Here is a 26,065-nt window from a genome sequence, read left to right as displayed (position 1 = left end):
CGAGAATCAGGAGAAGGGAGTTCTTTTCTATTTTGTTCCGAGTAGTCAGCTACCACCAGTGACTTCTTACCACAGAGATGGAACAGTTTCCTTCTCGCTGACTCGACAATCTCATGAATCACTAGTTTGATGATCTTTGGTTTTGGCCTTAGCTTGCCTATTCTATACCCAGATGCGTGCATGACTTGGGAGGGCTGCAGGCGTGCGTGCATGCGCGTGAGTGCGTGTGTGTGTGTGTGTGTGTGTGTGTGTGTGTGTGTGTGTACACTTGCACAGCCGCACGTGATTGCTTCAGGCAGCATCCACCTTTCCCTTTCACAGGGCTGGAACTCACCAAGTAACCAAGAAAGAAAAGCTGGCTAGCTAGTGAACGAGCTAGAGAGCCTGACCTCCCCAACAGTGGGATATACAGCTGTGTACCGCTGCACCCAGTTCTTCATTGTAGGTTCTGGGGATCCAGCTAGGGTCCTTGTATATATGACAAGTACTTTACCAAATGGGCCACCTCCCGAGCCAGAGGTTTATTTTTTTTATTTCTGTTATTTTTAGTGAGGTGTGTATAACTATGTGCGCACACATATGTGTGGGTCCCATAGAGGCCAGAAGAGGGCTTCAGATACCATGGAGCTGGAGGCATAGGTGTTGGTGAGCTGCCTAATATTAATGCCAGGATCTAGATGCGGATCCCCTTGATGAAGCAGCAAGCATTGTTAGCCCCTGAGTCATCTCCCCTGTTTTCTTTTTCTATTTCTTTTTCTTTTATAAGGTTTATTTTTGTACTTTAAATGATGTGTGTCTGTGTATATCTGTGCCTCTGCTGGTGTGTGCAGTGGAATGCAGGGGTCCACATGGGCATCAGATCCCCTTGGAGCTGTAGTTACCATCAGTGTGAGCCAGTTAATGTGGACTCTGGAAATCACACTCGACTCCTTTTTGAGACCAGTACATGTTCCCAACCACTGAGCTATCTCTCCAATCAATGCTACTTTTTAAGGTGTTTGTGGATTAGGGAATAGAGGCCAGAAGAGGGCATCAGATCCCTGAAATGGAGTCACGGGTGTTTCTGAAAAACATGAAGTGGATGCTGAGAAACAAATTCAGATCCTCAAGAAGAGCAGCAAGTGCTTTTAACTGTGAAGCCATCTTATGGGCACCCATATTTCTTTATTTTTTTAAGATTTATTTATTCCTAATGTATACAGTGTCCCACCTGCATGTATGTGTACAAGCCAGAAGAGGGCACCAGATCTCATAGATGGTTGGGAGACACCATGTGGTTGCTGGTAATTGACCTCAGGACCTCTGGAAGAACAGCCAGTGTTCTTAACCGCTGAGCCATCTCTCCAGATCAAGCCCCCATATTTCTTAATAACCAGTCTTTGTTGTTACATAAGCAGCATAGCTGTTGCACGTTACTTAGTTAATGTCACTCATATTAAATATCTAGAATCCAGGCGCCCAACGCTGACGAGTGCTGCATCTTTTTCCCTTCGCAGTACATGTGACTTTTCTGACATCAGGAGAGCAAGGTTCCTTCTTCCTATCCAGCAGTAGGTTTTTTCTGGTAAAGACTGACTGCTTGAGTCTTGATGCTTCTCAGTGGCACCTTATGTAAAGTATAATTTGGGCAGAGTTCTGGGGATTATGTGTAGTATGTGTAAATATAAATCATATTGTAAATTTTATGTATTCACTCAATACTCTGTGCCAACCTATCTGTAGCACAAGTATCAAAATTATTGATAAAATAGAAAGGCTGATTTGCTTTATTACTCTTTTTGTTTTCATGACACTATATTATAATTACTTCATTTCCCCCCTTCCTTTTCTCCTCCCAGATCCTCCCATCTATCCCTCCTTGCTCTAGAATCCATGGCCTCTTTTTTCATTAATTATTGTTATATTCATATATGTATATACATATGTATTCCTGAATACATAGCTACAAACTACTCAGTCTGTATAACATGCTTGTATGTGCCTGTTCTCAAGGTTAACCTCATGGCACTGGATAATCAATGGTATGCTCTTCCCTGGGGAAAACCATGTCTTCCACTCCCAGAATTCCTTAGGCATCTAGTTATTCATGTAGTGTAGAAGCTTCATGGTCATTCCCCATCCACAGCAATAATGTTACTATTATTACTGTTCTTGTTCTGCTCATGAACACTGAATTTTAATCTGTTTGTATTTATGAAAGGAGTTTGGTGTCTTATAAAACAGTCTTTCTTTTCCTTCCCTCCCAGAGTTACCCCTGGACTACAAATTTACAAGATTCTCTACAAACAATTCAAAGACAGCTGGTTACTATCCACCAGTCCATTATACCTTGGGTTCTCAAGACACAGACAGCAAAATAATATTTACTGAAAAATGAACCAACCATATGTGCAGCAGACATATTGCTAAAAAATGATAAATTTCAAAAAATGCAAACAATTGATAGGAACAATTTTTCAATGAAAATTGACCAAATGGGTCCTTGCTAATCTATCTTTTTAAAATATATATAATTTTATATAAATCATTTTAATGTTTAACAGTTGTTATAGAAAAATTTTAGTGCCCTAAACTAAAAAAGAACATGAATTAATATTTTCTATACTAGTAGTTTTGTGGATTCTCCCAAGATGATAACAAACACATATTCAAGCATATATTTATATATCTACCTAGTCCAGCACTTTCCAAAGCCTGGTTCACAGACTGATACAGAGAAACCTAGATCTTAAAAATGCAAATTTGAATGCCTTGTTCCAAATCTAAAATCAGAAACTTTAGGAGTAGGACCCAGCAATGACTTTTAAACAAGCCTTCGAATGAATGTGATTCTCAACTGTAATTTGAGACCTAGTGAGTAAATCCTGTACTCCAAAATAGATTTGTTTGGATAAATACAGCTGAATCTTCACATCTCTCCTATGTCCATATTAAAAATGTAACCAGAATTCATAGTGAATATCAGAGTCTAGTGAAACTCAATTCTTCTTCCAAGCTATCAAGCTTTTTGCTCTTTTCCCAAAATACATAAGTAAAAAGACATGATTTCTTCAAATAACGTAGCCTTACTTCTTAGTAATGTCTCCCGTTAGGAAGAAGTTAAACTTACACCTATTCAGCTCAGTTCCAGCTTTGTCCTTGGGAAGAGAAAGTAACGGCTGAAAGAAGCCCAAGTTTATTCATCCGCTCCAGGTCAGGGGAGGTGTTCTGTGCAGTTTCGATTGGTTATGTTAGTAACTTTGCTTCAGATCATGTTCACACAAGATGTTTAGATTCAGTTGATATTTTTGTAAGTTCCTGGGACCCCTTTTGCCAGTTAACCTCCCTGTCTATAATAGACAGGACTACAAAACATTATCATTATTTTTTCTTGGAATTTAGCATATTAACATATGCATTAAAAATCTATTTTCTTAAAATTTGTAAATGTTCAGATGAATTCCAAAGTGTACTATGAGGATGCATTTCTCAGGGTAATTAAAAGGATAACTTTTTTCTTTATCATCTGCATCTTTGATGTTGATCGATAAGTATACATATATATACTTGATATATATATATGTATGTATGATATATATGTATTTGATATCCAAAATGTCATTTGAGTGTTATATTAAGCATGCACAATCAAGCTTAGGGCCAAATGAAAGATGCTATCTATTGTAGGCTTTAAGTAGAGAGTTCACTTTGCTTTAAAATAAAGCTATTTTCCCTTCTAGATGTTTCTTGTGTTACTGGACAGGAATGCTTATTACTTTGTATGCGTGTGTGTGTGTGTGTGTGTGTGTGTGTGTGTGTGTGTGCTTTCCCTCTGCCCTGTATGTCCCATGAATTAAACTGAGCTCACCACACTTGGAGCAAGTGCCTTTACCCACTGAGCCATCTGTGGCCTAAAAATTGAGAAGCCCCAAATTTGAAAATTAATTTTTTGATCACTAAAAAGTAGAGGAAAGTAACTTCAAGTGAAAAGTCCTTTGCCAGCTCCCACTTGACGACCTTGACTGAGGCACCCTCTTACCTGACCTCACCTTTTTTCCCTCACAAAGAAGAGTCGAGTTCAGAGAATACTCTCCTCACACCACTGACTTGTCACAGCCAGCTCTAGTGAGTGAGTGTTTATTAAGCTACATTTCAGTTTTATTTCATGGTTCATAAAAAGTGCCAGTGTTTCTAAATGGATAGGAAAGGTAAACACGGGGCTGAGGAGCTGGCTTTGGGATAAAAGTGCTCGTTGCCCAAGTCTGAGGACCTGAAACCCAGGTGCAGGCGGAAAGAAAGAACTGGCCCCACTGCCTTGTTCTCTGACTTCTGCACACACGCTGTGCCAGTCTCGTGCCCAAATAGGCACAATGATAAAAAAATAAAATTTAAAATAGGGGGGGAAGTAATGTAAAAATTAAAAAGAGGGAGCTGGAGAGGCGGATGACTCAGCATTGAAGATAGCTTTCTGCTCTTGCAGAAAACCTGGGCACCTCACAGCTGTCTGTAGCTCCAGTTCCAAGGAATCAAAGCCCTCTTCTGACCTCCTGGTCTCTATATGCACCAGGCACCCACACACAATTTTTTTTAATTAAAAATATTAATAAAATCAGTTTATATCATTATTTATGTGTATGCTTGCTTGTCTGTATGAACACATGCATGCAACTGCCCGTGGAGGCCAGGAGAAAGCATTAGATCCCCTGAAGCTGGTCTGTAAATGGTTGTGAGCCACTAGATGTGGATGCCAGGAAGCAAACAAGACTCTTCTGCAAGAGTAACAGGTGCTCTTAACCACAGAGCTATCTTTCAAGCCTGGGTTTCTTCTTTCCTAGTTACATGCACTAAAAAGCAGGGTACTTTCTAACATAACCAGTGGGTTTTTCCATGATAATTTAAAGACCTATAGTGATCTTTATCACTTATATACTGTTGTCATTGGAAAGATGATACTCTTTGTGAACCATCCTTGTTTTCGTTTATGCTAACAGCGCCTCCTTTGGTCTAAGTCTTAAGGGGCTTAAAATATCCTCTGATATCCTCTGTAAGAAACATCATGGAATGTGTGAATGTTAAATGATTTCCCTCCAACGGTGTGGTGCTTTGAAAGTAGCACTCAAAGCCGGGCGGTGGTGGCACATGCCATTAATCCCAGCACTCGGGAGGCAGAGGCAGGCTGCTCTGTGAGTTCTAGGCCAGCTTGCTCTATAGAGCGAGTTCCAGAACAGGCTGCAAAGCAACACAAACCCTGTCTCTAAATAAATAAATAAATAGTGAGGGAGTGCTCAGGCGCACATACCTGTAACCCTGGCACGTAGGGAACAGAAGCAGGGCAGTCAAGAGTTGGAAACCAGCCTGGGCTGCACACACGGTGACACCATCTTCAAAAGACAAAACCGTTAACAGGAATACCCAAAGTATGAGTATGTGACTGAAATATACCTAGACACATTGAAAAGATTTCACAACTTCAGTTATGAGCGATAGTTTCCCCAGACACTGCTCCAGAAAGGTCTAGAGGCTAAATACATCCACATTATCTATATATGGGTTATAAAAATGAATAACCAAGTATTTTAGCCATCTAAGCAAAAATTTGACAATGTACCAAGATTTCTGCTGAGTTACAAACTATCAGGTTGCTGGCTAGTCGTTGAGGTTGCTGGCACCTGATGCATTTCCTACGTGCAGGCCTTGCTGGTATGATTTCTGAGTTCGGAAATTTGCAGGTTAACTATCTGTTGCAGCCTCTGCCTTTTTCCTATCCTAGATGTAGTCTGAGCACCACTGTACTCTGCCTTTCCTTTTTTAGCTTTAATCTAACAAAGGTGTTCCTCCTGATGACACAATGCCACCCACTCACTGCAGGTTAACATGGCTTCCGTGCTGCATAATCTGCTGTGAATGTTAGACACCGACATCCTGTCGACGTCACTGCCAAACAGCTGGCTCATTCCTACAGCCCTGTGCCTGCTCCATTCCCTTGAATTTCTTTTTCTTTCGCAGTTTTAGAACTTAATTTCCTTCCTTTGATATAGCCTTAATACAAGATATATAGAGAAATATATAAACATGTGTATATGGCATATATTCCATATATATCTTGTATTAAAACTGGATCAAAGGATATATATGTGTGTGTTTATATAAATACATACGTGTGTGTGTGTGTGTGTGTGTGTGTGTGTGTGTGTGTGTGTGTCAGCCCAGCTGCCTCTGAATTGCTTTGTAGCCCACTCTGGCCTCAGACTCCACCTCCTCCTTCCTCAGGCTCCCAAGAGCTGCAGTCACATTCATGTGCTACCACACCCAGGTTCTCTAGTTATTCTCTGTGCAGCTTCAGAACCAGCTCACACAATCTCTTACCTGCTGGCCCTGTGAATAGGAGTGAAGCGGCTCATCATTGCCCAGCCTGTGTTATCCCAGACAGCACAGAGCTTTTTATTCATCTTTATTCATTTATTTCTTTTTGGTGAAGACAAGAAACATAACAGTAACATGTTTTTCCTTCAAGCACACAGGAGAAGACAAAGGACTAAGTCTCATTTAGTGTGGTGGCCGTTCTGGTCCCACACTGGTAAAACATAGTGTCAAGTATTACTACAGCAGGAAATATCAGTACGACAAGTTACGTTTTTTTTTTCTTTTGAAATCACTTTTACAAGACATAGCAACAGTTTTCAAAATCTTCGGACTTCAAAGATCACATTATGCGGATTGTGTTTCTAAGAATACAGCTATATAGGAATAGACACCAGAATAAGTTAATCTAGTAATGAATATTCACGGAGGCTTCGTACTGCAAAGGACAGATATTCAAATGTTTGCACTTGTTCTCAATGATAAGCAAAAGGCAGGCTTGTAAACATCAATTCTGCCAGTCAGCTGACAGGGAGTAATAGGGTTTGGTCAAGCACAGTGGGATAAGGAGTGCACACCGTTGATCTCCCACAAAGGTCACTCCCAGAATCTGAAGAAGAAAACACCCAGACTTACATCAGTTCACAAAAGATCTATTGGAGAGTTGAGAATTAGGAAAAACTCCTCCAAGCATTCCTTTTAAATCCCAACCCATCTGATCTCCCCATTCTGCACTAGAAACTTGCCTCAGTGACCACTGCCCCCAGCCATGCTCCTGCAAGACATCAATCATCACAGCAGGCCTAGAACTCACTCTGCAGTAGGCTCCCCTTTCACTCTAGTCCTTCTCTAGGGCTCGACTGAAGGTATCCAGACCTCCAGAGCTCTGGGGAAGCTTCTAACAAGTTCTTTAAATCAGAAAGAGGATGGTGAGGGCCACAGCTGCAGGCTCAGAACTAAGAGCTGTCACTGCACAACTGCGTGCACACAGGAGCAAGCCCTGCAAATCCAGACTCCTTACATCCCCCATCCCTCAGAAGAGGCTTGGAGTCTCCCACAATGCACTCGACAGCCCGCTTCCTCCTTTGTTAGGATGGAAACAAGGAAGGAAATTCAGAAGCTGATAAGTAAGGACCAAGGTCAGACAAGCCGAACAGGGATGACGCACATAGCTACTCTCTAGTCATTCTACAGGCTGCGCCCCGAAAAATGCCCGCTCGTCTTTAGGAACAGGTGCAGTTTCAGTTGTGTTTGTTCACATCTCGCTCAGGGGCTGCAGTCAGTCGTTGAGATTCTTCTTTCTCAACATCTGGTGGAACGGAGGAGGAGGGAGGAATGGAGGTGGCCTCCATTGAAATTTTCAGACGTGACTAAGAGGAGGGTGAAATAGGAAGGACAGCAAGAGATTTCGAGACTACAGTACCTTTTTCTGCCTGGGCAGAACTGGGGAACGGGGAGGAAAGGAAAAACAAACCTGTAGCCAGTTTTGTTTTTCTGCCTTTAGGCTGTAACTGCTTCAAAGAGAAGGGAACAGGAAGAAAGAAGAGTCAGTGAGAAAAAAAACACAGCAAACCCTGTGTGGAGTGCCACAAATGATTTCCAACCACCCCAACCTAGGCAGCTATGACTTAATAATCAGTGTGGGTGTGGACACAGGAGTAGGGGGCGTTACCTAACAAAGTTGCCTGGATTCCGAATAATTTGCTGGCTAGGGCTCAGAAGGGAGGCACTCAGGCTTTGCTTTGGGCACTGCCTATGAGACTGCACATCCTGCCCAATGGCCAACGGAGTCACGGGTAATAGTCGGGGGTCCTGTGTGCTGCCTAGGAGCTTGGGTCCTTAGTTCCTGAGGAACAGTGTTGGCCTGTGCCCAGCTCAACCAGGAGAGAACTAGTGGGCAATTGCACAGGCCTTCATACTCACCAGTAGCTGATCACAATGCACAGTAACCAAAGGTACAAGACCGATGTGGTAACATAAAACACTCCCGGCCTGTTACTTTACTCATGCCTAGTAGTCACCCACCAGCCACCTGCTTCAGTGGTAAATAGCAAAGGCCCAGGAAGACAGCTCGGATCAGTTGGAATGTCCTGATGGGCTGATGGCTGGGTTGGGATACAGTTCCATCTTGCAGTGGTGAAAGTCACAGTTCATCACAGTCCATAGAAAATAAGAAACACGACAGGAAGAATGAGACCTGGCAAATTCTTGATTAAGGATAATGTCAAGCTTTCTTATGGTAGCGAACCACTTTTAAAAAACTGGAAGAAGACGTGGTCACAGACAAGAACCAAGCCATGCAAAGGAAGGCAGTACAAACTACAGCACTGTGAGCCTGGCTTAGAAGCAGTTTGGAGGCCATGCACTTGGAACACCATTAACACTATGCAGGACACGGTGATGGCCAAGAGAAAGAGCATAGACTTGGAAGCCACGATCTTGAAACTACTAGAGACTGAGAAGAACCAAAGGACACAATCCTACAGGAAGAGAAAGCAGACGAGAGGCTGCATGCTGCTGGCCAAACCGAGGAGGTGGGAGGACTCTCCTGCAGGAGCTTAGCCAGACTGGAACCTGAAGGACCTGGGACTCTCCACTGGCTGTCTTGGTGGGACGCGAACTCCTCTGCGTGGCCCATCGCCCATCAGGTAGTATTGTAGAGGATTGGACCACAGCTCCCCTTTGATAATTTCAGCTATTCTGTCGAATTCTAGGAGGCTGTGGTCTGAGAACCAATTGAAGAAACTGGGAATCGTGTTCCCCTCCCGATTCCTGTGGATATGGGCCTGGGGTTCTTGGCCCCGGTGCCAGCGGATCGGAGTAGAGAGGGATACCACTCTACCAGAGGATCTGCGCTCATATTCCTTGACCAGCCCCTCATTTCGGAAGTAGGGGTTGCTTTGGAAGATGAACTTAAATTTGCAGCCTGCTCTTGGGTGCTTAAGCTCCTCCACTTCTAAATTGATCATGTACCTCATCATGTCTTCGTCTTGGCCGCTGATCATTGGTGACAGCTGAGGGTGGTTCCGAAAAGCGGTGACCCAGAAACCTGGGATGTTTTGGATGATGAAACTTCTGCGCTGCATGTGGAGCCTTCTCATCCGCCCAAATTTGCGTTCCAACTGGAGGAAGGCCCTGTCGGCCTGCGCATTTACGTTTGACAGCTCTTGATCGATGGCCTCTAGCGAGTCCATGCAATTATTGATCTTCGGGGCTCTGGGACGAGTCTCCTCCTTTCCTCCTCCGGCTACCTTTTTTTCCTTCTGTACCCCCTTCTTTTCCTGCATCGCCGCCCCTGCTTCTCCCTCCTTTTCAGCGGCCACAAAGGTGGCGCACTTGGTCGCCGTCATTTCCTTGGTCTTCTTTGCCCCCAGCACCATCTGGGACCCCAGGCCCACCGCACCACAGGCTTCCAGAGCTTTCGGTCCAGCTGGGCTGCGCGGCCCTTCAGGCTGACAGCCATTTTTATTACTGTCGTTGGCTGCCACAGGGACTGGGGCTGCGTCCCCGCCCTTTGATGGAGACAGAGCATCCTCCAGCCCCTCTCCGCCTGCCGCATCACCGCAATTTTCAGCCACTGCAAGGCAAAGCGCAGGTCCGCCGCTGTGCTGGGAATCCGGGGGCGCGCCTCCCTCCGCACCGGCCTCACCTGCATCCTCCATCGCCCTCGCCGCCTCGGTTTCCTCACGGTTCAGATTCAGATCTTCCGGGGCATGGGCGGGGGTCGTGGTGTTAGCGAGAGGGAGCTCATTGCCCTCATCCAGGCCGCTCATTTTGGCAGATGTCAGCCCTGCAGAGGAGCCTTCCTCGTCCTCTGCAGACGCAGCGCAGCACCGCAGTGAGTGCTTAGCTCCACCCCTTTTCCTTCGGGGCTGTTGCTACCATGGCAACCTGTGACGTCAGGGTAGCAGCTGCATCTAACCATAGCGCGAGAACTGGCTACCCAGGTAATTAAGCTTGTCAGTCAATGTATTCTTTTTGTCTTTTTACACGATGCTGTAAATTGAATCTTATCTGGAAATTGCGTTTGTTTACACAAACGGATGCAAAATTATATTAATGTGTATTCGCAAATCTCTAAATTAATTTCAACATTCTATAAACCATTGTCTTAAAATACATTTATAAATAGAAGCTATTGTCTAATAAAATCAGATCTCATCGAGCTTCTCAGAAATAGAAAAACGAATTCCCCAGCTCACAGGCCTTTCTTATTTCGTCCACAAATTCATGGCGGTTACTGAGGAATTGCGCAGAATCCGATTTTGAAAGACAAGTGTCGTTGCTGTTTTTATTTTTATGCAAAGGAGACATTCAAAATCATTTCAGCTTCTGTTAGAATTTTAATGTTTGTATATATTAGCCGATGTCTGTGACGCGATTGGATATTTATTCACTTTCAAATGAATAGTAAACTGCTCCTTATAGGTGGCCACACGAATACCATATGCACAAACTTAGCCCTTCGGTATTACTGGAGGAAACATAATCTCAGAGGATTTTGAACGTTCCTTTGCCTTGGGTTATAATCTTGGTTTCTGCTTCATGCCTGTGAGTATGAAGCCAACAAACATTTGCCCGAATTTGCTTTTGTGAAGGCAGAAACAATTACCAGCTTTTCCAGACAGCTAAGTTACTGTCTCTAAAATAGCTGCTTAGAAAGAAGAAAGGTCATCCATTCAAGTCAGCTTAGAGAAAGTATTTGTAATCACCACTGTCTCTTAGCTTCCTACAGTCAGAATAATGAGGTTAATTCTTGGGTCGGTAAGACTAAAAAGAGACTGAAATTCTGCATATTTAATGTTTCGGGTCCTATTAGAACAAAGTGTTACAGCTCTTTGCATTGGGAAATTAATTGACTCTCACCCAGAGTATGGTTATGCTCAAATACTCGGCTGGGAATTAGAGTTTAAAGAAAAGCAGCACTACCCCAAGACCTCTAGTGAGGAAGGGGTAGTGCCTGCTTCAGCTAAGACTGGGAGGTGATGAGAGACATCACTGGCCAACAACGAAGGGCATACCATGCAGTCTGGTGTCCCCACCCAGAGCTGGTATATCCAGACTGACCTCTCCCTGCTGGAAAATAGATCAGTTCTCCAAATAAAATAAAAAGGTGCAAAAAGGTTAAATCCAGAAACAGCAATTATTTTTCTGGGCCCTTTCCTTTTTCTCCGAACAAATGTTCTTTTTGCCTTACTGAGCAGAAATCAGTGTATTGCTTCACTTCCTTGGTAAACGAATAGACATTGAACTGCAACTGGCTTTGTGACTTCTGGGCTATTCTTTGGCATCCCACTGTTTCTCTACCTAAAGACTCTCCCCACTGCTGCAGAAGCAGCAAACACTCTTGGGCTTTAGCCTAAGTCACGATGCAGAGAAACATCAAATGCCGAACCAATTTACAGGGCAGTTCAGGCGGAAGGAAAAAGTTCGTTATTACATCACTTCATAAAAGTGAGAAAATTACATGTGGACTTTTCCCCCTTGTATTTACCCATGTTTTAAAGATTAATTTCTCTACCGATGAAACAACCCAGCCTTCCATCATCTTTGATTTGATTATACCTGCCACCTAAATCATTTGTTTACCCTCACAGCCGGCCCTTTATTTAAATGTCTACGGGAATCTCACAGGACATTTAAATCACATTGGTTCATATCCAGGAACCCAGGAAGCACTGAGAAATCAATTGTCCATACTGGGATTAATGACAAATCGCCTCTTCCCATCTCTACCTTCCGTACTGCTTACCACATTAGCATTGTTAATCCTTTAAATTCCTATAGCTCTCATGGCTTTTACACCCAATTTAGAACTTACCTGGGCTTAACTTTTTAGCATTCCTGATTGTGATGACCGTTTTCCTCATCCCAGCAAGATAATAATGTGGTGTAGCAAGCAACTCCATTGACATTTAATACAGTACAGGCCAGTATCTCACAGAGTGTTTTCATGAAACCTGATTGTGTAAGTGAGAATTTAAATTTAAATGAAAACTTTTAATATGACTTTCCTAGTGTTTGAGTTGTTTAGATAAAGCTATAAATCATACCTTAAGTTTTTGGTATGTTAGAAGATTGAATGTTTCCTATATAATGGAGCATATTCTGTTGGTAATTGGCAATGAAACTCAGTCTCATTGAAAACAATATGTCAATAACATGATGCTATGGAAAGATAGGCATGGAAAATTCTGTGAAAATCTACAATATAATTTTCATTTACTGGGAAATCAGAAGATCAAACATAGCAATCAAATGGAAATGATTTTACCCAGTATATATAAATATTAAAAAAATTATGAAATATGCCCTATTATTCTTCTTGACTTTTTTCAGAATAATAATATTTCTAATTATATGATTAATGGGGGTTATATTCAGTTGTACCTTTGTATACTGTATACTTTTACATACTTCAATATATAACCTCTACTTGGCTTCAGATGGAACTGAAGAATTGATTTACAGTCATACAGCAAACAGGGAAGCGACGCTCTGCTCCTCCATAGTCTGGCTCAGAAGCCTGTGTGCTCACTAATGGTACTTCCCAAACAATTGAAACCCTCTCTCTAGCCCTCCTAACCCCACTAGTCATTTCAGGGTGCTACATCAGCACACCCTAGGCAGGATGAATTACAAACAGTAGAAATGTATTTCTTGGAGTTCTGGACACTATGAAATCAAAGACCAAGGAGACAGTAGAGTTGCTGTCTGATGAGGCCCTGCTGTTTGGCCGGAAGTAGCACTTTTGTTGTGTCCTCACATGAGGAGGGCCTTTTAGGAATCTAATCCAGTTAAGACCCTCAACTGAGCCCTCAATAAGCAAATTAGTAGTTTCTCAAAGACTCCACCTTGATCCTCACACCAGGGATTATCTTTCCACATATTATTGGAGGGGCATAAACATCTACAGCATCTATTTTCCTCACAATTAATAATTGTTGGGGATGTACCTAGTTCTTAAAGAAGAAAAGAGTGAGTGATCCTCTAGTTCAATACCTTCGTAGTTACCAATCGATTTGATATTAATTTTTGAAATAAATATTATGACTTTTCCTTATTTGAAATTCACATGCTATACTATAATGTTTACAGAGGGGGTGGGGAGAGGGGAGACAGAAAAGAGATGGGAGACTAATTAAGACTCTATGTAGCTCTTGCTGTCCTGGAACTCATTATGTAGACTAGCAAACTGTCCTCAAATTCAGATTCATGTGCCTCTGTTTCCAGAGTGCTGGGATGCACCTCCACACCCAGCTTTTTTTTTCTAGTTTATTTTTTTAATTTCATTTTACATTCCAGCCACAGTTCTCTCTCCTATCCCACTCCTCCTCCAGCCCCTTCCTGTCTCCCCCCCTTAGCCTCCCACCCACTCCTCCCAAAGGGTAAGGGCTCCCATGGGGAGACAACAAAGTCTGGCACATTAAGTTGGGGCAGGATAAAGTCCCCCCACCCCTGCATTAAGGCTGAGCATGGCATCCCACCATAGGGAATAGACTCCAGTAAGCTAGCTCGTGCATCAGGAATAGATCCTGGTCCTACTGGCAGGTGCCTCACAGATAGAAGCTTCACCCCTGTCTCCCACATATGGAGGGCCTAGTTTGGTCCCATGAAGGCTCCACAGCTGTCAGTCTAGACTTCATGAGTTTCTAGAAGCTTGATTCAACTGCAGTTTTTTTGTGTGTTTTTTTTTCCAAATATAAGTTTTAATCAATGCAAGATCATAGTAGTAGCTTAAAAATAAATGAAAGAAATATTTAAGATCTGTATTTCAATATGTAGATGCTGTGGCATGCATAGCCTTCACGCTAAAGTGAGGTAGTTGGATGGGTTATGTATGGCATCACCAGTGTATGGAGCTACCATTACCACCGAGTTCCATGGATGTGAGTGGTGGATGTTCTGAACCGAAGATCAATGTCATGGATAGATGAAGTGTCCACAATTTATGTGGTCCATATCCGTAGTCCTAAGGTACGCTGTTTTTGTTTGTTTGTTTGTTTGTTTTGTTTTGTTTTTTGACACAATCAATGAAACGTTGCTACTGTTATCAAAAGAATAGCACTCACAATGCAGTTGTCCTTGTCTGGGCACACGAGAACTTGGTTGTTAGTTTCACTGCCATAATTAGACAACAGCAGCCTCTTGACGTTTCATCTTCAAACTCTTTAGAATTATGAAAGGGAAAAATGTGGGGTTACATGTTCTCTGGGTGCCTTCTGCTGACATCGCCTGGCAAGAGCAAGAGAGCACCAGGGTCAAATTGGCAGGTGTACAGTGATTTGGAAAACATGTCTCAGAGGAACACTTACATTAAGTATTGGGACAGCTTACTAAGAGTGCCAAGTGTTTAGACTTCAAAAGCATTTTTTTATTATTATTATTATCTGGTTATAATCATGCATGCCTGAGCTCGAGAGGCAGAGACTGGAAGATTGCCACAATTTGAGATCCGCCCCCAAGTCCCAGTCACCACACAGGGGTACCAATGGTGACATGGGCTTGGGAGAGTTAGCCCCAACCACTTGGGTGCAGGAAAGCTAGCCCTGCCCCTTGCATGGGTGGCACAGCAGAGCTGGCCTCATTGGCTTGGATGCTAGTGAGCTGGCCCCACCTCTTGTTCATGCTACTGATGGGAGAGCTGGTCCTGCCCCTTGTCTGGGCAGTGTGGGAGAACTGCTCTTGGTGGCAAAACACTGGAAGGCCAGCCCCTACGACATGGACATGGGAGAGCTGGCCCTAGCTCTTTCCTGGGTAGAGGGGATGCTGGCTCTGGTAGTGTGAACGAGGAAAAACCTGACTGACCAATCAACTACCACCCAGGCCCAGATCCAGGGTTTTGGCCCACTCTAACTTCGCTGGAGCATGTCAGGGTCCTCTCTGCCGATCTATAACTGTAGGATCACCTCAGGACTCAGGGCAACAGCAGGATATCTGAGAGCTTCTCCGGGGGTCCAGTATTGATGATGCAGCAGAAGTCAAAGGCCTTGAACTAGCCTAATGACTAGTTGCAATGGACACTCCAAAGAAAAGCTATATGGGCTGACCCATGGCAACTTCAAATGCCACTGTAATGAATGAAAATTTGAATTTTTTTTTTTTGGTTCATTCTGTTGTGAGGGAAAGTGCAGCCAAGCAACTTAGTCTGCCCAGTAAAGGTCAGAAGTGACATTTGTAGTGACAAGAAGCAGTTACAGTCCGCTAGGGTCTGGAAACACTCCAATTTCTTTATAAACATATTCCTTTTTTAAAGAAGCTATTCATAAGCAGATTTGGAAACAATGAACTGAAATCAAGCTATACATTTAAAGTTTTATATATATTTTATGACAAAAGTAGAAGCAACCACAACAGAGCACAAGTATCTGTTTGAAATGAAAAATGATGCAGCTCATGTTACTTACATCTTGGGTAATAGACTTTTTTTGCTGAACCTATACTGGAGATATGAACCTATATAGGGAAATGATGACATAGATATTATGGAGTTACAAAATCAAAGTGTACACTAAATTGTTAATGCAGCTCTGAATGTGTTTAGAATGGTTTCAGTTTTACGGTGGTGAGCATTTCCAGCATGTTCTCTAGATGCAGACAGTTGAAGCGGTACGACCGTATGCTACATGTGCTCATAGTGACCTGGTGAGTGAGACACCGTGGTTATCAATGGTGTTGCAGTTTACTAGTGTAGACAATAGGCTTGTCGTGCTGTTTAGAAGACAGGAAATTCCCATATGTTTTATTAGGGTTACCTGACACCTTGCTGAGCTTCACATTTCACCCCCCATGCTCTACAGTCGGCCCACATCCACGGGTGAGAAGTGGAAGGGCCCAAACCTTCCTACCTTCCTGTCAATTACTTTTCATGAACGAAGCAAACTTAACCCACTGTCAATTATTTTTTCAATTCCAACACAGCCCCTACAATATCAAAAAAAGAAAAGTCATGAATGAAGGAGGATTGTTACACAAATTAAAAAGATGATTTTGAGGCACTCTGCTTAAACCTCAGGGAACTGGGGCAAGTTTTTAAAGACTGAATTTGAGAAGACATCCACAGTGTGCAAAAACAAGCTGCCAAAGTCAGTCTTCCACAGACTGTCAGAAGGACAAAATAGCTGAACTGAAAAAGCTAAAACTGTCTTTTCAACAGAAAAATTGTCGAAGCTCAGATGGATTCTACTGCAAAGTCTATGTAAGTATTAGCATATTTAATGGCAACAATATCAGGACCATTTACTGGTGGTAAGTTTATTAAATTGTGAGTGGAACATGGTTTGATATCCCCTCTGAGAGGAATATTTCTAAAATCAGGTTGTCTCACCACACTATAAGCATGCAGTTTGAGGAACCTGGGTGGAATGAATGAGGAGTAGACTTTACACTTTATTCTTTAATGGCAGGTCACGACACTGATGCTACAAACACAGCCCACCTTGCCATTGTCGTTGAAGGTATTTATAATCATCGTGTTCCTGAAGAAATGCTTCTTTTGTGCGCTTAGAAGACAACTAGAACAAAAGATTTATGCCAAGTAGTAAAAAAGAAGTTAAGGAGATTTTCTTTGTCCATTGTCAACATATTTAGACTAGATCCTGATAATGCCTTGGAGACAGAAGACAAAGGATGGGGGTTGTAATGTAACAGAAGACAATGCAACCACTGTCCCACATTCATGTCTGAGGAAGCATCATTGCAAAACACAACAGCAAAATGTATGCACAAAACCCTTAAAGACTGATAATATCATGTGTATTGTCACCAACTTGTGAATCATGCAAGAGCCAAGGAACTAATCATAACCAATTCAAGAATTCCTCTGAAGTACTGATGTGACTATGGAGACATCATTTACTTTTCAAAACTAAGAAGGCTAAATTAAGACCAAATGTTGAAAATATTGTATGGTTTGGGACATGTTATCAAGTTGTTTGTAAAATCAGAAGCTAAATTTATGCCAGAACTTAATAATAAAAATGGCCTGAAGATTTAATATTTTAATATTAAAATGGGTTAAGCCTGTGCATTCAAAATGAAAAGTAACTACTCATCAATGAAATGTTTCCAATTATAATAGAAATCCTAATGAAACTGGAATTAGGACAAGCTCAAATTGAAACAAACAATTTTATGTATCTCCAGACATTGGCTGAACTGTTCCGTGCACAGAAAAAAAACAACAAAACAAACAAACAAACAAACATGTAGCCTTGCTTTTCAGTTTGATATAGTTTGAAAAGTTTTCAAAATTTCTTGGAAAAATGTATTTTGGTAAACTTACAACTCTTTTTAATCAGCAAATATGTTACTTGACAGTTTTCAAAGGGTACACATAAAGCTTCAATCTAATCCTCAATTTAAGACAATTCTTCTTTGTCTAATATGACCCAGAGAAGCTAAAATGGTTGAACACCTCCAGCCTAGAGCATGAGCAAACATGGTTTCTAAATGCTACTTCCAGAGTCTCTCTCTCTCTCAGTTAGCCTACAGTGGGGCATTTCTAGTAAGATCCACACACTGTTCACACTGCTAGCCTAGAGCTACCCATAAAAATTCATTGCTTTAGGGTGATGGACAGGAACAGATCTGAACTGAAGCTGACGGCCAGCTTGTGAGCGCTGTAATGTTCAAAAACGGTCCACATTCTTGACAGCACCCTAGGGAAAGTACATCGGAGTATATCAGCACTTTTTACAAGGCAGTGGATCCCAGGCAGACCCCCTTGACAGTGACCAGGTTATTGCACGTCTCTTAGTCGTAAGTTAAAACACACTTCAGTAAGATCAGTTTTGGCCTGGTACTAATAAGTGGCATTTTAAAGCTAACACAGCTATTATTCCTCTGGTTCTTTTGTCTTTTTAAAAAAAAACTTTTAATTTGTTCTTTGTGTCTTTCACATCATGCATTCCCATCCCATCCATCTCCAAATAAAACAAAATATAATTTAAAAGAAAAAAGGGGGGAGAAAGAAAGAAAGAAAGGGAAAATTGTGTCATGGAAGCTGCCATGTGACACAGGGAGTCGCCGAGTAAACCTTTATCCATATATCTTAACATGCAGGTGCTCATCACAAAGAATCATTGGTCTGGTTGGAGGTCCCTCGTCTCTGCTCCACCGTAGATTCTGGGCCCCCACTGGGACTCTTCCTGCACATCCTATTGCTGCCCTGTGTTGTGGGGGTCCTGCAGCCCTGGGTTCACAGGACCGGCTCCCCACCTATGCACCCCCTCTGTGCTTCAGCAGATGGGATAGATGTTGGGATGGGTCAACACAGAACCCTGGTTCTGATCCTGGGTAGTTGCAGGGTTGGTCAGCCCTCCTGCTCTCCCCAGTCTTTACCACAAGAGTGATTTCCTCATCATTTCCCAGACTAGTTCATCCCTTGCAGTGATGGGGCAGGACCAGTTCTCCAGCTTTCAGTTCTCAGAGTTGGTTCTCCCATATCTACACCTTCAGGGCCAGCTCTTCCATGTTGCCCAGGTAAAGTGTAGTGGCCATTTTCCCAAGTCTGCTGCTGCTGCAGCTGAGGGGCAGGAAGGCTCTCCCACTCTTATGACCTCAGGGCCACCTCTCCCACCTGCCTCAGTTGTTGATGGGAGGGGCGGGGGGGGGGAGGTGGACAGGATGGGGGAGGGGAACTGACTGCATTTCTCCCCACCCACACCATCACCTGACAGATGAAAAATGGGAACAGCTCTCCGGTGCTCACAACTTCAGGGCTGGCTCACCCCACCTTCACCAACCTTAGCTCTATTGTGCTGCCAAGGCGAGGGGCAGGACCTGCTTTCCTGACTGCTGCAACTAGTAAGGGGGAAGGTCAGTTCCCTCATCTGTCACAAGAGGTAAGGGGTGAGGTTGGTAAGGAGAGTCATCTCTCCCCCACCCACACCATTGCATGACTGATGCATAGTGAGGATAGCTCTCCCATGCTCCCTCACAGCCTGGCTCAGCCACACCTCCACCAAGGGGATTGGCTCTATTGTGCTGCCCAGGTGAGGTGCAGGGGCCTGCCCTCCTTAGCCTTGCTGGTGGAGGGCAGGTGATGTGGGAGGTGATGTATGCTGTGAACGTGTTTTATTGCCATTGGTTAATAAAGAAACTGCTTTCAGCCAATGGCTTAACAGTAAAGCCAGGCTGAGAGAGATATATAGAGAGAGTAAACAGAGTCAGGGTGATGCCATGTAGCCGCTGCAGGAGACAAATGCTTCCACTGGAGCCCGCTGAAACTTTGCCGATAAGCCACGACCTCGTGGTGATGCACAGATTAATGGAGATAGGTTAGTTTAGGATATAAGAGCTAGGTAGCAATATGCTTAAGCTATTGGCCAAATAGTATTAGTTTCTGAGTGATTATTTCGGGTTTAAGCGGCTGGGAACGAATAAGCAGCCTCCAACAGGCAGGGACAGCTATCCTGCTCTTATTACCTCAGGGCCAGTTCTCCCACCTACCTCAGCTGTTGACGGGGGCCATCTCTCCCCATCCATGCCTCCTTACGGCAGATGAGGGGCTGGGCCAGGTCTCCCATGTCACGTTCTTGAGCCAGCTCTCCTGCACCCACATCAACAGGGGCAGCTCTAATGTGCTGCCCAGATGAGGTGTAGGGTCCACTTTCCCCAGTGTTGCAGCTGGCAAAGGGAAAGGTCGGTTTCCTTGCCAGCTGGAGGCTGTAGAAGCAAGGTAGGAGGGCATCTTTCTCTCAACCCACCCCACCACTGCAGACGAGGAAGACAGTACCATCTATGCCCCTCTCATGCCCTATGGACTGGCTCATCTGTACCTGTCTACAGGGTCAACTCTACTGTGCTGCGCAGGGCCCATTCTTCTGAGTGCTACAGCTGGTGAGGGGTTGGGTCAAGTTCCCCACCTGCTGCAGGTGTCCAGGGGTGAGGGGAGGAGGGCATCTTTCCTTGACCCACACTACCATATGGCATGCAAGAGGGGCCTGATTTGCTCTGCCATTCTCACACCCTCAGGGTCAGCCGGCCCACACCTCTGTGAACAGGGTCAGCTTTATTATGCTGCCTAGGTGAGGTATAGGACCCTCTTCCCTTAACGCTTCAGCTGGTGAGGGGCAGAACCAGCTCTCCCTAATGTTACAGCCAGTGAGGGGCAGGACCAACCCTTACCCTCTCTGCCTTTGGTGGTATCAGGAGCCTCGGACATCAACCCAGACAGTGGCTGCATGAGAGCCATGAACCTAGACATGGGCCCCTGTATCAGCCCAGGCCCAGACATCACTCTGGCCCTGGGTGGCAATGAAGCCACCCACCTCAGCCCAGTCCTCACCCCTTTCACCTCTTCAGAAAACCTCTGTCCACAGGAAATGAATCTCTCTCCCCCATCCCCATAACACACCATACATTTGCTCACCATAATAGTGCCTCATGTTGCCTCCTCAAAGCCCAGGCAGGCCTGGATGTGGGTCTCTTGGCCCAGCTCAGTCCATCATGGCATTGGACAGAAGCATGCTTGTTTTGTTTTGTTTTTTTTTTTTAATATTTTTTGAGTGTTTCATCTGCGTTTGTTATGTGCATCTTTTGCACAGGCTTGGGGCCCTCAGAGGTAACAAGATAGCATCAGATGCCCTGGAGCTTACAAGTTTGTGCTGTTGCTACCCTCTCAGCAACCTTATGATGTGTTGTCTGAAGCATCGATCTTATAATGCAGATCTCTATAAAGGTAAGGAAACTGAGCTGCAAAGAAGTAGATCACTTTGGTTAATATTGTACATAATAATTTAAAATGTTACTCAGTCCCCATGTAAAGCTAGTATCCCGTGGATCCATCATGCTATTGCTGAGTAATCTAAGTATTCATAAAAATTAGTAACTTATCTTTGTGATCCATTTCATTTTTAATTGACCCCAAGTCCTCCCATGTGTTAACAAGGAAATTTCTTTAAATAAAAATGGAGCTAGGAGGAAACACCCACATTTCTTAGTGTGGTATTCTTGTTTGCTTTTCCTGTTGCTATGATAAAAAGCAAAAGGCTTATTTCAGCTTATAGATCCACCACCAGGGGCACAAACTCGGAGGCAGGAACTAAAGCAGGGACCATGGAAGAATGTTATTTATTGTCTAGCTCCTAGTACCTTTCTTACATGGTCAGGCCTAACCTGCCTAGGGATGCTGCTGCCCAGTGGGCCAGGCCCTTCTACATCAATTATCAGTTTAGAAAATGACCCATGGACATGCCCCAGGCTAATCTGACATGAGCAAGTTTTCAAGTGAGGTTTCTTCTTGCCAGCTGACTCCAGGTTTTTGTCAAGTTGACAGCTAAAGCTATGACAGGTGGCTAGGTGGAAACTTTCTGTAGGTCTTCAGAGTCTCTGAGGTCAGAGGAAATGGACAGAGGCAGACCAGTAGATGAAATTAGCCCCTCAGAGCTCAAAGCACTTAGCCATGAAGAAAGTACTGCTCCAAAGTTATTTATTTTTTATAGGATGCTTATACAACTGTGACTTCTGTAATCTAGGACTCAACAGTAAAAGGAGTAGTCTCCACCATCTTTAATGGCTCCCCCTTATCAGTTTAGCCCCCCCTAAATTTGCTTGAGTGTATTCTTTAGGGATGAGCAATAGTTGTTTTAAGGAGGAAAACATCAAATAAATGATTCCACCTTCATGGAGTGAGCTCCTTCATTGCAAAGAAAGTCTTTACCATCTCATCTCATTTAATCCTTACCACAGATATAATGGTTGAGTTATTAGGTAATTAACCACTAAACAATTAGTGATTAAGATTGCTAGTATTGCGATACACTACTTTCCAAAAGCAAAGTATGCACCTTCAAGTGGTAAGCACTAGTGAAAGTGACTGATATAATGTCAAGCTCAGATTTGTGGCTAAACAATTGTTAAAATAGAGAGCCCATGTAACATATATATGAAAAATTCAATGTCTAAGTATTTTCTCAATATTGTGTATATCTCTAAATTAGATGACACAGAGCCATTTATTCTAGAAGAATATGAATCTACACTAATCTTTATGGCACACACCTTTAATCCCAGCACTGAAGTAGAGAGGCAGGTGGATCTCTGTGAGTTTGAGACCAGCTTAGTTGACACAGAGGAACAATATCTCACCTTTTTTTTAACTTACTATTCTTTACTGATCTTGAGTTTTAGCCCAGATAACCCTTGACTTACACACAAACACATCCAGTTTATGGGAAGAAAGTGATACTGTTTAACTTTAAAATATCATGTATGATTTGAGATTCACTGAGTACTGTCCTGTGTAGTTACTACTGGCCACATTAAACAATAAAGGAAAACTGATTTTATTAATATGTTTATCCCTGTTCAGCTCACATTCCCTGCTTAGGGTACCCATCACAATCTCTAGTTCTTCCATACATTATAAGGGTGAAAAATAAAACATCTGACAGAGTGCCATGCCTTTATTTACCATCTTGCATATAAATGACAACAAATATCCTCACAGTACAGCTCTAATTGTCAGCGTACTTTCACAACTATTGTGCAATTTAAGAGGCTACCAAGACAATCAAATCACATAAATTTTTCCATGAAGACAATAATTTGACAGACTTGATAAAGACCAGATTATCTAAACTGCTTCTAAGAATTTAGATTAATATTGAAAACTGTTATGAATACTCAAGACTATTGTTCTTCCAAATACTTTCAAATAAATGAAAAGAAAGTATTTAAACTTTTCCAGTAAATAAAAACAAGTAGCAGTTTACTAAATGCTGGCAAAACAGGAGCACAATATTATCCTTTCAGCTCTATCAGGTCACAAGTAAGAGGAGGAAAATAACCCAAACTTGTACTGTAAAGAAGCCCTGTGTAGATTTAAATCATTAACTTGGAACTTCCCAAACACTTCCTATTGCAATCCTGAGAAAGCATTTCTCCTCACAGCACCATTGGCCAACCAGGACTTGAAAACTCTGTCAGCCTGGTCTTCATCTTCAGTCCAATGTTTATCTGACTTAATTTGATCCTAACCCTTTCCAGTTTACAGGGGTACCCATCACAACCTCTTTAGCTCTTCCGTATGTTACAAGGAAGATCTCACCTGTTTCTATCCAGCGCCATCTCCCTATAAGCCTGTTAGAACTGCTAACCAGCTAAGGACTTGGGAGGAGAGCAGATGAGGCAGCCAGAGTTCTGCAGCCTCTCTGACAGAGCATCCTCCCTGGAAACGCTACAGGTCTAAATGGACTGCTGATCTTGCAGAGGTTTCTGAACTACTACTTTTCACTGAAATAACAGGAGGAAGGTGGGGTGGCAGATTGAGGGTGAGGAGCCTTGGCAAGTGCCAGTGGAGCTCGGTATAGGCAACAGCAAGCAGTATAGGTGCTGGTGCAGAAAAGGAATCACAAAAACCACACACAAGGAGGCCCACTCCTGTTCTCCTACAACATCATTAATGCCCAGTAATTGCAAACTTGGTGCCCATAATGTCACATGCTCAACAGGTAAATAGAAAGGGCCCCTAGACAAAGAAAGGAAGTCCAGGTGGCAGTAAACAGGTGACAGAAGGAAAACAACAGAGTCCAAGCAGTGCAAACTTCAGTATCACGTGTTAAGCTCTGAAGGATATGAACTAGCAGATACGAATACAGCCAGCATCAAAGCAGGAGCATGTCCGTAGTCTCTTAATCTTGAGGTTGAGACACTGTCCAAAGAGAAGATGCAGAAGTCAGGAGGAAAAAAAAATCAAAATCACTGCATACTCGCTGCATTTGCTCAAGCACAGGTGAGAAGGGGCATGTTTCAGCTGTATTTTCTAAGGCAAAGGTTAGCCGGACTGGAAGCCAAAGGGCCTGGGAATCTCCACAGGCTCTCTTACTGGGCGACGCCTGGGTCTACGGATTCCATCCCGGGACAGGTAGTACTGCAGTGGATTTGGCCACAAGTCCTCTTTGATAATCTCAGCAATTCTGTCGGATTCTGGAAGGCTGTGGTCTGAAAACCAGGTGAAGAAGCTGCAGATGAGGTTTTGGTTTCTGCGAATGAAGGACTGGGGCTCATGTCCCCTCCGCCATACGATCGGAGTGGAAAGAGACACCACTCGACCGGAAGATCTCACTTCATATTCCTTGACGATCAGCTTGTTTCTGAAGTAGGGGTTTCTCCGAAAAAAGAACTTGAATTTGCAGCCAGTCTTAGGGTGTCTGAGTTCCTTCACCTCCAGGTTGGTTACGTACCTTAACATATCTGCATCCTGACCCCTAATCATGGCGGACAACTGAGGGTGGTTCCGGAAGGCAGTCATCCAGAAGCCTGGGATATTCTGAATGATGTAGTTCCTCCGTTCCAGATAGTGTCGCCGCATCCGCCCAAACTTCTGCTCCAGATGTTGGAAGGCCCTGTCAGCCTGAGCATTCACAGTGTCCAGTTCCTGCTGGATGGCCTCCAAGGGGTTCATGCGGAGATTTATGCCCAGATGCCAGGGCCCTGCCTCCTCCTCCATCTCCCTCATCCTTCCACTCGCCTCCAGCATCTCCATCTCTTCACCCAGGGGCTTCTGCTCCACCTCCATCACCTCCTCCTTTCCTTCCATCGCCACTAGAAACGGTTCAGCTGCTGCAACCACTGCGACGTCGTCGGCCTTGACCGTCTCTCCGTCTTCCGGAGCCACGGGCGCAGCGGCCTGGAGACTCGAGGCGGGAGGCGGAGTCTCTCCCTGCCCGGCTGCGGTCACCCACATCTGGGGCTCAAGCCCCACGACACCCCGCGGCGCCGGGCTCGTCACGGTCTCCGCTAGGCCCTCACCTGTCAGCACGGTGGCCGAGCTGCCCTCGCCGAGCAGCGGACGCCTGCCTGGGCTTCCCGAGACACTGTCAGCATCGCAGAGGCCGTGGCTGGGGGGCACAGGGGTCCCCTCGTCCTGCTCCGGGCCGCTCATGCCGGGTCCGGTCGCGTCACCCTCGGTGTACACACAACTCCCCTCAGAGCGCACGCAGCTCCCGCTACGCCCCTTCTCTGTCTCCAGGGCGGTGACGTCAGAGCCGCAGCCCGCAAAGATCGCGAGAGCTTGCTGCGCAAGGCATCTCGGTCATCCTAGGAGACCGAAGGCGGGGATGGGGAGGGGGGAGGGGGGGTGATGCTTGCAGGGCTTCTGGAAAAATCTCGGCTGCAGCCGTTGTGGCTGAACACACTTTACACTGCCCACTGTGGCTGAAGGTCTGCCAATGAGTGCATCCGCTTTTTAGTTATGTAAGAAGATAAAAATATAACCTGGCATTCGAAAAAGCTCGGAGCAAAAATTTCCGTATCTAATGCCACAGTGCCCCCACCCCCATTGTTAGAAATGAGAACTATGAATTCTAGTCTCGTAGGACGGGTTCTTGCCTGTGGTTTCGGAGGAGGATCGCGACCTCTACGCTAATCTGGGCTACAGAGGGAGACGCCGCCGTCTCAAAACAATAATAAAAACGCAATTCCCTTCTAATCTCTGTTACTGGGGGACAAAGCTCTGGGTTTGTTTAGGAATTCCTATTTTTCTGGAAGATGCTTGCTTTGTGGTTATAATTAATGATTGTTCTTACTGGTGCATCTACCGCTGTCATAAACGCGACATCGTATAGCTCTTACAAGAATCCTGTGAACGACATTCATTTTACTCCCCGTGGAGCTGAGATGAGGAGAAACTGAGTCGTTTACCAAAGTAGCATAGAAAATGACAGAGGAATGATCTGAGCCCAAGAGATTTGATTCTTATGCTCTCTGAACAGAATGTGAC

General features: G+C 44.1%; 3 protein-coding genes across 4 annotated transcripts in view; 1 reads left to right on the top strand and 2 right to left on the bottom strand.

Annotated features, from left to right (window-relative positions):
- Positions 1-3,718, top strand: part of Nt5dc1 (5'-nucleotidase domain containing 1) — a 112,792-nt gene extending 109,074 nt beyond the window's left edge. For both annotated transcript variants that reach the window (XM_041654767.1, XM_041654766.1), the window contains exon 12: positions 2,247-3,718. In XM_041654767.1, the coding sequence (XP_041510701.1) occupies positions 2,247-2,377 (131 nt within the window). In that variant the 3' untranslated portion in view covers positions 2,378-3,718. The remainder of the gene's footprint in view (positions 1-2,246) is intronic.
- Positions 3,719-6,423: 2,705 nt separating this feature from the next.
- On the bottom strand, positions 6,424-10,191 carry Tspyl4 (TSPY like 4). Its single transcript, XM_041654030.1, has one exon. The coding sequence runs from the start codon at positions 10,110-10,112 to the stop codon at positions 8,898-8,900; it is 1,215 nt and encodes a 404-aa protein (XP_041509964.1). The 5' UTR covers positions 10,113-10,191; the 3' UTR covers positions 6,424-8,897.
- Positions 10,192-22,733: 12,542 nt separating this feature from the next.
- Tspyl1 (TSPY like 1) lies at positions 22,734-25,327 on the bottom strand. Its single transcript, XM_041654135.1, has one exon. The coding sequence runs from the start codon at positions 25,226-25,228 to the stop codon at positions 24,119-24,121; it is 1,110 nt and encodes a 369-aa protein (XP_041510069.1). The 5' UTR covers positions 25,229-25,327; the 3' UTR covers positions 22,734-24,118.
- Between the last annotated feature and the right edge of the window lie 738 nt (positions 25,328-26,065).

The sequence above is a fragment of the Microtus oregoni genome, unplaced genomic scaffold (genome assembly GCF_018167655.1).
Source record: "Microtus oregoni isolate MIOR12 unplaced genomic scaffold, Mior012 000006F_ref0000085, whole genome shotgun sequence".
NCBI lineage: Eukaryota > Metazoa > Chordata > Mammalia > Rodentia > Cricetidae > Microtus > Microtus oregoni.
Note: the sequence above shows the minus strand (reverse complement) of the source record. Positions and strands in the feature narration are given on the sequence as shown.

What these genes read in the sequence shown, in the direction of transcription:
- Tspyl4 (XM_041654030.1), bottom strand. Translation starts at nt 10,112, where the DNA reads ATGAGCGGCCTGGATGAGGGCAATGAGCTCCCTCTCGCTAACACCACG.
- Tspyl1 (XM_041654135.1), bottom strand. Translation starts at nt 25,228, where the DNA reads ATGAGCGGCCCGGAGCAGGACGAGGGGACCCCTGTGCCCCCCAGCCAC.